This window comes from Cibotium barometz, chromosome 39, assembly GCF_041138505.1.
Source record: "Cibotium barometz isolate CiBa-2024 chromosome 39, ASM4113850v1, whole genome shotgun sequence".
Lineage (NCBI taxonomy): Eukaryota > Viridiplantae > Streptophyta > Polypodiopsida > Cyatheales > Cibotiaceae > Cibotium > Cibotium barometz.
In genome coordinates this window covers 9,044,363-9,056,562 of record NC_141084.1, presented here as the reverse complement: position 1 = coordinate 9,056,562, position 12,200 = coordinate 9,044,363, and the positions used below count along the sequence as shown (strand labels likewise).

Here is a 12,200-nt window from a genome sequence, read left to right as displayed (position 1 = left end):
AATCTTCAGCAAAGTATGGCAGGAAGAATCTTGGTGCTTAAGCACATTCTCATTCCATCCACGATCTTCTATCTCTCTTGCTGGAGGCCATCTAATGCTAATATCAAAATCCTTGATACCCTCTGCTGCAGGCCCAAAGTAGCGTGGAATCATTGTACCCTTCCAAAATCAAAAGGTGGTCTAGGTCTGCCGGATATCTATGAGCTAGTTGATAGATTGATGGCTAAATGGATGATAAGGAGCTTCTCATTGCCCAATGAAGAGTGGGCCTTAATGCTTCATAGGGATGTCCTTTCCTTTTCCATTCAAGGGATGCCTAGATGGAAGAAGTTGCCCCTAATTACTTTACTCTTTAGTAAAACTTAGATTACAACTAAAGGCAATGAGCTGGTCAAAGGGATCTGGAAGGTGTGGAATAGATGTAAAATCAATTTGGCATTTACTAGGAATCTTGGATTCAAACCTGGGATGTACCACAAGGATTCTCTCTGGTTTTTGGGTGCCTGTCAGGATTATATTCCAAATGATTGGCTACCTCAAGCTTACAAGCTTAGTAACAACGGGCTCACCACCTAGGGGGATGCTTGGCATTTTCAAACTTCAAGATGGCTCTCAAGAAATGAATTACTTTAGGCTTAATGAGAGGAAGAAATGAATTACTTTAGGCTTAATGAGGAAGATGTCAATTTCATAAGTAGAAGTCTAGCCGTTTGGGATAACCACTTGGTTGAATATATTTAGATCAAAGGACGAATGAATTTCATGGCCATAGTGTAGGAAGGTTCTGACAAATTGCTTGTAGTCCCTCATTTCAAAGAGGTACCCCCCCTCCTTGATGTGAAATTGAATCATAAGTGGGACCTAGACTGGGATAGAAGGCAATGGAGCTTTGGATTTGAACATGCTTTTTGGTACCCCCCCTCCCCCCTCGCCTTCATGTGAAATTGAATCATAGGTGGTACCTAGACTGGGATAGAAGGCAATGGAGCTTTAGATCTAAACATGCTTGGTCCAGGATAATACCCCCAAAGTCTTGTCATTTGTGGCTGATCCTGCTGATCCTGCATAAGGTTTTATGGACTTATGAAAGAGCCTCAAACTGGGGTTTGGGAATGGGTTTTGTCTAAGATGCAATAGGCTCTGTCATGGAAAGAAAATCTTTTGGGAGAGGCAAAAGGATACTCTACTGCTCTTTGGAATGGAATGAGATCTGCTTATGTGTGGGCTATATGGATAAACATGAATAATATTGTTTTTCAAAATAAAAAAAGATGATTTGATCCATACATTGAGCCAGTTTCTACATATGTAGCTCAAGAATGCTTTACATGTATCCAAGAAGAAGTTGATCAGTGACATTGCTAGACTAGAGTCGATTTCTAAGACAAAGATAGATTTGGACCCGACCCTAAAGTTTTGAGATGCAATGTTATTGTTATTTCTTCTGGTTGAAGTTAAACTTCTTAGTTTAAAAAGCTTTTTGTAAGAGACGTTTTAATATATTTCAAGCTTTCACCCAAAAAAAGAAAAAGAAAAAGAGATCTTATTGGGTTTCCTTTTTTAGGGTATTTTTTTGAGCTGTTCTCTTGTCATATTGAGAGGAAATAGAACCCCCGGGAAATTTGAAATTGATGCACTATAAAAGCTCGACGTTTTTTTTCTTTTTTTTTTTCGGGTTGTTGCAAATAGCATAATAAAAATAATTAAAAAATGATAATTTTGTAAATCATGAACCAATGAAAATTCTAAAATGTGGTCTCTCTCTTCATGCTGACCCACTATAGCGAGCCTGCGTCAGATCTGAGCTATGGTTAAAAGGTGGAAGTCAGTCTCAGTGATAGGTTCCGGTGTTGTGTTGGCGGTGTTGGTTTTGGCATGTCTCGTGCTACAAGACCCTCGGAAATCTGAAACATACCTCGTGTTCGATTCACAGTGAGCTTACCATTGCCCTTATATTTTTCTATTTCCAGTGAACAGAAAAATTCAGGAATATCAATCTTAACACTTATTATGCATTTATTTATTCTTTTTGTGTGTGTGTGTGTGTGTGTGTGAGAGAGAGAGAGAGAGAGAGAGAGAGAGAGAGAGAGAGTTTGTGCACATTTTTGCATTGTTTGCCAGGAAGTCTGCTGCAATCTTTGATAAAAGAAGTCTGTGGAGTGAGAGAATGCAAGTGGAGTGGAAACCTTGCCCTTGGTGGAAGGATGATGCCAATCAGCTGCCAGGTACCTTCAGGCATACCTTTGTTGTTGTAGGTCTCCTGTTGTGAGCGGTGCTTTGGTCTATAAAGACCGTCTGTGCAGATGTTGTTGCTTCACATTGTGTTGGTGTTCGCACCAACTCGCGGCTTTGAATGATCGCAAACTCTCCTTGTCAATGTGCTTGTCTAACGTTGGCATTTCTAGATGGCTTTGGATGTTTGGCACATGGATAACATGAACATCAAATGGCCTGTAATTTGCATAAACAACCAACTGATCTATGGCATATTCCTTGACATACTTTCTGAGTGCATGTAACCATGTCCTGCTAAATCTGGATCCTCATGATTGTACATGCGACCAAAAGTCCCTTCACTGACCATGGAGATGGAAGATATCATACGCTTCCAGCCAAGTGCATTATCTGCCACTGCATTCTACTTGCCCCATAGACTATCATCCTGTCATATTGCTAGAAAATCTGCTTCTAGCAAATCTAGCATTCTCTCCAATCCTAACTAGGCATCGTGTGAAAGCACTTTGAATTTGTGATCTATCTTTTCTACAAACTCTGCCCTACATAGCAAATGCTTTAAACTTTTAAGAGCTTTGATCACGACCAAAAGCTCTTTGTCACTGGTGCATTAGTTCAACTTTTGGACCCTTCAATTTCTTATATTCATTGGCAATTAAGTGTCCATCTTGCTTGAAAACCACACCTACGACATGTTTGCAAGAGTCACAAACAACTTCAAAACCTCCATCTCAGTGCCATTGCCAACACTGGACCTAACGTAGTTCGTTGTGTTTTCATCATTACTAGATGGTTGAAGCACTACATTTTGTTCTAAAGAAGGACTAATCCCTATGTTGATCAAGGGATGGTTTATGGGCTTGGAACATCGAAGTTGTGACACACCTCACAAGGGTCAACAAAACTTTGGGAAGCCACGACGGCTCAAATGGTAAGCCAGGGATATTGGTGGCCAATGATGCATGGACTTCAAAGGATGGCTCTATGACCCCCCTTAGGTAAGGAAGATCAGCAACCACATCAAATAGAGGAGGAGATTTCTTCTTCTTCATCATGCAACAAGGAAATCATCAAAGCAATACAACCTCCACATGTAGCACCCATGCTTCTTTGCATTCTAATGGAGTGCAACCCGTACCATTTCCTATGAAGATGGATTTTGAAGATGAAGAACAAGAGCATGATGTGCCACAAACGCATAAACCATTCCCTAAGTGGTACATGTAACTTTTGGATGGAGCAAAACCTCAAGCCATCAAGGATATGCCTCGAGATGTTCACAAATCTCGAAGGCAGGGGCTCGGTGTCCCAAATGTCCTTGAGATCTTCTGTTAGAAGTCATCTCCTGTCTTTATCAGACACCAGGGCCTCTGTTGTGGGGGGTGTGCCTGCCCTGTATAGGTGTTTTATCATTTTTCCTCACTCCCTGTATTTTTTTCCCATTTTTTTCCCATTTTTCCATGGTATGGGTGGCTGCCACAGGCTGGCAGGAGCTTCTGATGCTGGCCGACTACACTCTTGTTCACCTGGTGCTGGCCGACTTGATCAGAAGGAGTCGTGGGTTTCTTCTCTGCTGGCCGACTGGCTGTGCCCAACCGTGAGGGCTGGTGGGGCATGATGCACTGGCCAATTGCACTCATGGGGCCATATAAATAGGCCCCATAGCCCCCACATTTTATTCATTTAGCTTTTCCTCGGGATCTTGTGTATAGAGAAGAGTTATACGCCTATCTCTCTCCTTCTCTTGTGCTGTCTATTTTCTGCACTCTACTTGCTCTTGTGATCTCAAATTTGGTTATCATTTCCGCTGCATATTTTGACATGGTATCAAAGTCCTAGGCTCTTGAAAGATCTTGGGAGTTTTCTGAGCAAGAGGGGGATAGTTACGTTGCTGATTGGTGGACTGTTTGGACTGTTCAGGAAGAGAAGCTGCAAGAGGATGGCGGGCTAAGGTGCTGGACAGCCACTTGCAGGTTTAGAGTTTTTTTTCCCACCCACCCACCCTTTTTCAGTTACATCCCCGCGATGGCAGATTTGTTAGAGATGGCTGAGAAGCATGTGAAGATCCCGACTCTCCCCACGTTCCCAGTGGACCGTCAGTTAGATGGGAACAATTACGGCATCTGGAAGGTTATGATGGAGTTTGTGCTGGAGTCATATGACCTTGTTGATTTCATCGTTATCGGGGTTCCACGGCCGGAAGCTGAGGAAGGGGAGTCACTGTCAATGAAAAAGGACTGCGAGGCACAGGCACAGATGTGGGATCGTGTCAACGCCAGGGTCCTGTCATTTATTTTCCTCAATTGCACACCACAAGTAATCAATCACGTAAAGCACATGACGTTGGCCAGAGGCATATGGCAGCACTTGGCTTCTCTTTATAACAGGGTATCACCCATGAAGAGGATCTCCTTGGAAGTGCAGATGCAGGTTATGAACCCTGCAAAAGCGTCGACGATGTGGAAACACATTAACAAGCTGCAGGCCCTTCAGCAGGAAGTCCTCCAAGTTGGGAAGGAGATATCATTTGAAGACATGGCCATTACTTTGCTGTCCCACTTGCCTGCTCACTATTCCGCTTTCTACTCCTCTTTGATTACGAGTGACAGGCTTAGCACCATTACCTAGGAGGAGCTTGTGCCCATGGTCTTGGACCAGGAGGAACGTTTCACGAACCCTCCTCAGAGCGGAGGTTCGGAGGCCGTAACTGGCCAACGGTCGAAAGGCCGAAATAACAACAAGGGCAAAGGGAAGGCTTCACCGGAGAAGTCTTCTGAGAAGAAGCCCGACACAGAACGAGAGAAGCTGAAGGCCGAACGATCTTGCAATGATTGTGGCGAGAAAGGCCACTATTGGAGGAAGTGTCCTAAGCAGATTGGGAAGAGTGCTGATTCTTCAGCCTCAGCTGCAAAGACTCTTGCATTTGTGCACTTAGAGATGATGGACTCTGATGCTTCATCGTCTTCGAGCGAGGAGGCAGTTGGTTTCACTGCAAAGGATACCCGGGAATGGATTTTTGACAGTGGTGCTTACAGGCACACGACTTCGTTCCGTGACTTCTTTTTGGATTTGAAACGGCAGTTAGGTCGCATTTTTATTGGCGACAACTCCACTATTCCGATACACAGTGAGGGCTGGATGGAGATTATTCTCGACGGCAAGGGGGGCAAGCATGCTTCTCGTGTTCTTTATGTCCCTGCTCTGGGTTTTCATCTTCTGCTAGTGCATGAAGTATGCAAGACTGGCTTTCGGGTGGAATTTGAGGAGCATATAGTTGCTCTACGGGACCATGAGATTGGCCAAGTTGTTTGGGAAGGCGGTGTGGAGATTGGTATCTACAAGCTCTTTGCACTCTCCTCATTGACAGGTTCTTAGGTCGGAGATATGTCGTACTTTCGTTTTGGCCACTTAAATGTGGATGCACTGCGGCAAGCTTTCCGAGACCAGATGGTGGTTGGCTTGCCAGATGTTGGCAGTAGGCAAGGATGTTGCAGTTCTTGCATACGTGGTAAGCAGCACAGGAAATCCTTTCCGAAGCAGGCTATCAGGTGGGCTTCGAAACCGTTGGAGTTGATTCACACTGACTTGTGTGGACCTCAGCAGCAGACACCATCATTGGGAGGATCTCTCTATTTTATGTTGCTTGTTGATGACTGTACCAGATTCACGTGGGTCTACTTTCTTTCACAGAAGGACCAAGCTTTTGCACGGTTCAAGGATTGGCACATGATGGTGGAAAAAGAGTCTGGATTGCAGGTAAAGACTCTCAGGGCTGACAAAGGGGTGAACTCTCCTCGACTGTATTTCTCAAATTTTTTGCAGACCATGGCATCAAGAGGGAACTGGCCGATACCGGATTGCCTTCAGAGAATGGAGTTGTAGAATGCAAAAACATGACTGTGGTGGAGATAGCGAGGACCATGCTGGAGCATCGTGATCTTCCTCGTCCACTTTGGGGAGAGGCTGTGGCAACGGCTGTCCATACCCTCAACCGGTCTCCAACGACTTCAGTACCTAATATGACTCCGTTTGAGGCATACTTTGGCAGGAAACCTGATGTCCCGCACTTCTGTGTTTTTGGGAGTGATTCGTATGTACATATTCCAAATCCCGCAAGCTTATATTTGTGGGGTATAATTCTCTTTCCAAGGGATACAGATTATATGATCTAGACAAGAACGAGATTGTTGTCAGCCGGGATGTGGTCTTTGATGAGCATGTTCCAGTATCCATTGTCGAGGAGCTGCCACTTCTTGGAGATCCAGAAGAGTCTGATGACGATTCCCAGACCATTGCTCCAGTTGATCAACCTCAGTCAGCACAGGAGGTTGAGCCCGCAGTTGGAGTAGAGCCCCCGCAACAGCAGGAGGCTCCACGATCTGTTCGAGTACCTAGGTGGTTGTTGGACACCCTTCGGGAGTCAGGTGTCTCGGAGTTACCCTTTGAGTGGACCACAGAGGATGGCCCTCGAAGATCACATAGAGTCCGAGACAAAAGCAATACAGCGGAGCTTCTTCAGGTAAACTATGCTCTGATGTCTTGTATTATGCGGGACAAGGACCCCACTTCCGTCAAGGAAGCTCTCTCACAGGATCAGGTGGAACTTGATGCCATCAAGAAGAACAACACATGGGACCAAATATATCAGCATATAAGAGTAGAGGTATCCAAGTGCCAGCCAACTGGGCTCCTCTGTCCCCTCGTGTCCCAATATAATTAGAGATCTCATCAATGTATAGTCCAAATAGAGTCGGAGAGAGCAGGCAGCCCTGTTTCACCCCTATGGTGGAGTGTACTGGCTAGGAGAGACCCTCTGAAGTTCGCACCTGCCCAACTACTGTCTCATAAAGTGCCATAATACCCCAAATGAGCTCACATGGAACCCCCAAGTCTTGCAGCCTACGCATCAGTCTAGCTCTGGGCACTATGTCAAAGGCCTTGCGGAAATCCACAAAGCCACAGTAGATCCTCCTCCCATGTGCTCTGCCCTCCTCAATGATAGCCCTGAGGGTAAAGATATGATCCAAAGTAGAGAATCTCCTCCTGAAACCGGCCTGTCCCTGAACTCGAACCCCTTGTCTCTTTGCCGATCTGCTCAACTCCTGCTCAAGAATAGAGGCAAATAGCTTGGCTAGCGAGTGACCAATCATAATGGTGCGGTAGTTAGTCGGCAGGCTCGGATCTCCAGACTTGAGTACCGGCACAATCGTGGAAGTACTCCAAGTCCCAGGAAACCCCTCACACATGGCTCTATTAAACATGAGAGCTAGCAAGTCTACAATCATATCTCTAGCATGTATGAAATGCTCGGCTACAATGCCCTCATGATCCTGTGCCCTCCCTGTATGCAATCTGTTGATGGCCCTCCTCACCATCTCTGCTATGAAGAAGGTAGAAGTGGGTGGACAAGGCTCTGGAGGGTTCGGTAGTGGTGGCTGCCATGGTACTGTGTAGAGGGAGGCTGCATACTCGCCCCATGTATCTGGAGAGGTAATGGCCGGAGGCGGGGGGGTGCTCTCTAAGCAATCTCCAGGCCTCCCCAGAATCGTGACTCAAAAACAACTGATAGATGTCTCTCTCCAGCCGAGCTAAGAATGCTCTCTTCTTCCGCCGAATGAGGGATCGGAAGATGATGCGTGACTGTCTATATGTAGTAACACCTGTGGCCACCTCTCTCTGTAGCTGTGGCCACCTCTCTCTGTAGCCGGGCTTTGAGCTCCCTACAGTCATCGTCATACCAACTATTCTGGGGCATGCTCCCAGGTCGTACTGTGGGCTGCGTGTGTGGGAAGGCCGTCACTACAGCTGTATGTAAAGCCTCTGTCAGGATCTGTGTGAGCTCTGCTAATGGCCTGTGTGGATCCTCTGCACTCAACAAGCTGTAGATCTCTGCGGTGTATACTCCATCAGTCTCTCTACAGAAGGTATATCTCGGGTGATAGGAGGATTGCCCAACGTGGCGGGTACTGTAGTGGAAATCCACAGTAAAGGAGAGAAGTGCATGATCCACCATAACTCCGATGGGCCTGGGGCCAATCGCAAAATCCAAGATACTCGGGATGAAGGTTGGCGAGGCTAGAACATAATCCACTGTGCTGGCCCCATGTTTGTGTTGAAAGCAAGTAAAGCCACTGGCAAGTGGATACCTTGCTAGGCCATTTAACATGGCCAGCCCATGTGCAGTCCCCATCTCCAAGAGGTATCTCCCATACTCAGTACACTCCACCTCATCCTGTGATCTCCGAGTCAAACACATCTCCTCCACATCTATCTCTCTCAACATCTCCTCCGAAGTGTCAAAGAAGGAGGTTTGGTACTGAGCCGTTCGAGCATTAAAGTCCCCAAGTATGATAACATCTCCCTCCTTGGAGAACTCCCATATGTCCTCATCTAGAATCATATATGGAGATTGCCCCTTGGGCGCTGCATAATGAGATGTGCTGGGTGGAAAGTAACATATAGCAATGTATAGGGGTCTACCCTCATCTGCCCTCACTTTGACCCACATGTACCTCGCGCTCTCATCACGACGCATAACATGGATGAGTGGCTGAAGCTCCTCTCTAAAAAGAACTGCAACTCCTCCAGATCCGTGACCACCATGCTTCGAACGGGCCTCCTGTCTTCAAGTCGTCTCCCATCTGTATCCCGCCACTCTCGGTAATGTGCTGCCTGGGGCCTGATGTGTCTCCGAGTAGAAGATGATATCCCTATCTCTGAAGCTGTCCTCAAAGGCCCCCACATCCAGTCTCAATGCTCCGTTGCAGTTCCATACTGCAAGTCTCAGACTGGTCCCATAGGTCTCGCACCATCAGGTGGTGCATCTCTCTAGTATCACCACTCTGCCTCCTCTGTAAAATGCTAGCTTCCCTTTTTCTCTGGCTGCCCTAATCTCCGGCATGCACTCCCTCATATGTGCTAGTTGTGCCAAGGTGAGGTCATCTCCTAAAAAGATGCCCGTTTTCTTAAGGGCGGAGCGCTTGGCCAAGAAATGCTTCTTGGCCTCCAAGGTGGGAAAGCGTAAAATGAGAGCTCTCCCCTTCGAGCTCTCTCCTCCATTCTTGTCTTGCTTGCCCACTCTCCAAGCCCCCGTGTGTGTAGGCCTCGAAATGCCCATGCGTGTGTAAGTCTGTGGCTTCCTCCTCTACATTGTCACCGTCCTTAAGCCCCGTGATCCGCACATGAAGTTCCCTTGTCTTTCTTCTTTGTTCCTCCTCAATGGTTAGGTTGATAATCTTCGAGGTAGATGTGCTTTCGGCCTCCTTGTTCTTACCTTTCTTGACCACTTCTATCCATTTCTCCGTTTCATCTACTTGTTTTTGCGTCTTCGTGAGCACCTCCACCCACGAGGAGGTCTCCCGAGCCTTCTTTTCTTCTCCCTCTTGAAGTGTTCTCACTTGGGCCTTGATGGTGTTTAGCTCCTCCATCATGACGGGCTGAATTTCACCTTCCTCGAGCTTATGTTGAGCACCTGCTTCTTCTATCTCTATCTTGAGATTTGCGATCTCTGCATCTTGGGCTGCTATCCACGCTTCCAAGTTTCTTGACTTTGTCAAGAAGGCTCCGGTTGACCATATTAACTGCATTGTCCGTCTCTTTCTTGTGTTGTTGGATGGCTGCCTTGATCAAGTCTTCAATGTCAATCCTCTCTATCTTGTCTTGGGCTGAAAAAGGCTGGTTTCGGGTTAAAAATTAATTAACCCTTGGCCATAGGAAGAGCTCTGTGCGTGTTTGCGGCGCTTCCCACAGAGAGAGAGGCCAGAGGGAGAGAAAGTTGGGTGACTGTGCGGCTGCAGGCGGGGGAGAGGGCAGTAGGCGAAGCCAGAGGGAGAGAAAGTTGGGTGACTGTGCGGCTGCAGGCGGGGGAGAAGGCAGCAGGTGGGAGGCGATAGGTTCGAAGAGAGAGAAAGTTGGGAGGGAGGCGACAGGTTCGAAGAGAGAGAGGGAGGCGACAGGTTCGAAGAGAGGGAGGCGACAGAGGTCAGCAGGCGACAGAGAGAGTCTCTCATCGGTCGATGGCGGATATCCTCAATGTCCTCCATGGTGAGTACTCTGACTGGACGTCTCCCATGCCGTGCTAGTATGGTCTTGATCCTTTGTTGTAGTCTCCGCCGGTGTCGAGATGGGCCTCTCATCTTGGGGCGCCTGGACTGCCCTAGCTCTATAGCCGGATCAATCAGTGTACCTCTGGTGCCGCTATACTCTGGGGCTAGCTGCAATGCCTGCTGGCCTGACTGCTCAATCTCTGGTCGAAAGGAGTCTGTAATCTGCCTCTATAGGTGTCTCTCCCTCTCTGATCCCCTCCCTCTCAAGAGACCCTCTCTATGTCTACGCAGCTCCAGCAAGTATAATCCGAGGCATCTCTGATCCTGGTATCTCATGACTCTGGAAAGTGGTCGGAAACCTCTCTGAAACAGGTAGTGAAAACAGCCTCGTATCTCATAATATACGTAATGTAACTCTGTCTCTGGCTCCATTTGGCACAACTAACAAATCCTGGCCTCAGCTTGGTACTCCTCTGAATCTGCCAGTCTCAATCTCTAGCTGGTGTGAGGATGTGCGCATCTGACCAATAGCACACTGTACCCCATGAGAAAGATGAGTATCCATGTAGCTGGGTCTAATCACAAACCCATCCTCCGTGAGCTGGAGAAGATGATCTTTATAGAAAGCCATCTTCGTACCAAGCTCGTGTGTCAGCTGTATCCATGTCCTCCTAGTGTCCAGCTGAGTCAAGTCCTGCCTGATAAGTTTGGTAATCTCTGCCCGTGTGAGAGAGAGGGAGGGTGCATCCAGGGAGTACTGAAATGGAGGTAGCCTGTCCATACTAAAGCCATCCAGTTGGAACCAAGCTGTCATCTGTGCATACCAACATGATCCGTCTCCCTGTGATGCCAATTGTCGTGAGGATTCCAGGGCTAAGCGAGCATTTCTGTCTCTAGGGAGAGCCCAAGTGCTATGTATAAAGGAGACTGATTGAGTGAGTGCCTCTACTACCAATGGGGGGGGCAGCCATCTCTGCACGGATAATATCATGTGGTACGGAGGCCTTGGCCCTAATCATCCGGGAAATCATAGAAACCAAGGGCCTCTCCATACATGTCCATCCATCAGTGCTACCAGCTCGGCTGTGGTGATCCACTGAGGGTCCCCATATCTCCACTCCATACAGCATGGCTGAAGTGACCAAAGTGTCAAAGAGCCAGAGCTTTGTTCGAGGTTCCTGAAACTGAACCTGCGAACACATCCTCTCTAGTCTCCCCAATGCTGCATAAGCTCTGGTCAATCTGGTCTCCGCTGCTCTCCTCAAGGAAAATAGTGGGCCACTAAAAACCATACCAAGGTAAGTATATGCATCTGTATACTCCACTGTCTCCTGACCATATGTAAAGGTGGGTACTGACCTCTTAACCCATTGTGCTGTGGTGTTAAACACCATCACCTTGGTCTTACCAAGGTTAACAGACAATCCACTGTCCTGTGCAAACGTGTGCAATGCATCCAAATGACGCTGCATCCCCTGTGGAGAATCTGAGATCAACACAATATCATCAGCATACAATAACAGCGGAATCCATGTCCCTGCTAGTGTGCTCCTCTGTCACCCTCCCGCTCTACATAGTCCGAAACCTCATCCACATACATCCCAAATAAGGTGGGAGAAAGGGGGCAGCCTTGTTTCACCCCAATAGTGGAGTGAACCATCTCAGACATACCCTGAGTAGTACGTACCTGCCCCACAACTGTCCTGTATAAAGCCATGATTCCCCAAATCAGCTCTATGGGCACTCCCATCCCCTGTAGTCTGTGCATCAGTCTGGTTCTCGGTACTGTGTCAAAAGCTTTGCGGAAATCCACAAAGCAACAATAAATCCTCCTGCCATATAATCTGCCCTCCTCAATAATAGCTCTGAGTGTCAAGATATGGTCAAGAGTGGCCATCTACTCAACTCTTGCTCAAGAAT

At 47.3% G+C, this 12,200-nt stretch overlaps 1 protein-coding gene and 1 pseudogene across 4 annotated transcripts in view; one reads left to right on the top strand and one right to left on the bottom strand.

Moving 5' to 3' along the window:
- Nucleotides 1-1,734: 1,734 nt before the first annotated feature.
- LOC147615692 (O-fucosyltransferase family protein) overlaps nt 1,735-12,200 on the top strand; it is a 54,738-nt gene continuing 44,272 nt past the window's right edge. For 2 of the 4 annotated variants that reach the window (XM_086778251.1, XM_086778249.1), the window contains exons 1-2: nt 1,738-1,932; nt 2,122-2,225. In XM_086778251.1, coding sequence (XP_086634377.1) covers nt 1,808-1,932; nt 2,122-2,225 — 229 coding nt within the window. In that variant the 5' untranslated portion in view covers nt 1,738-1,807. Of the gene's footprint in view, nt 1,933-2,121; nt 2,226-12,200 lie in introns of all 4 variants that reach the window. The other 2 variants (XM_086778252.1, XM_086778250.1) reach the window with 2 other exon arrangements.
- On the bottom strand, nt 8,573-9,821 carry LOC147615693 (uncharacterized; annotated as a pseudogene).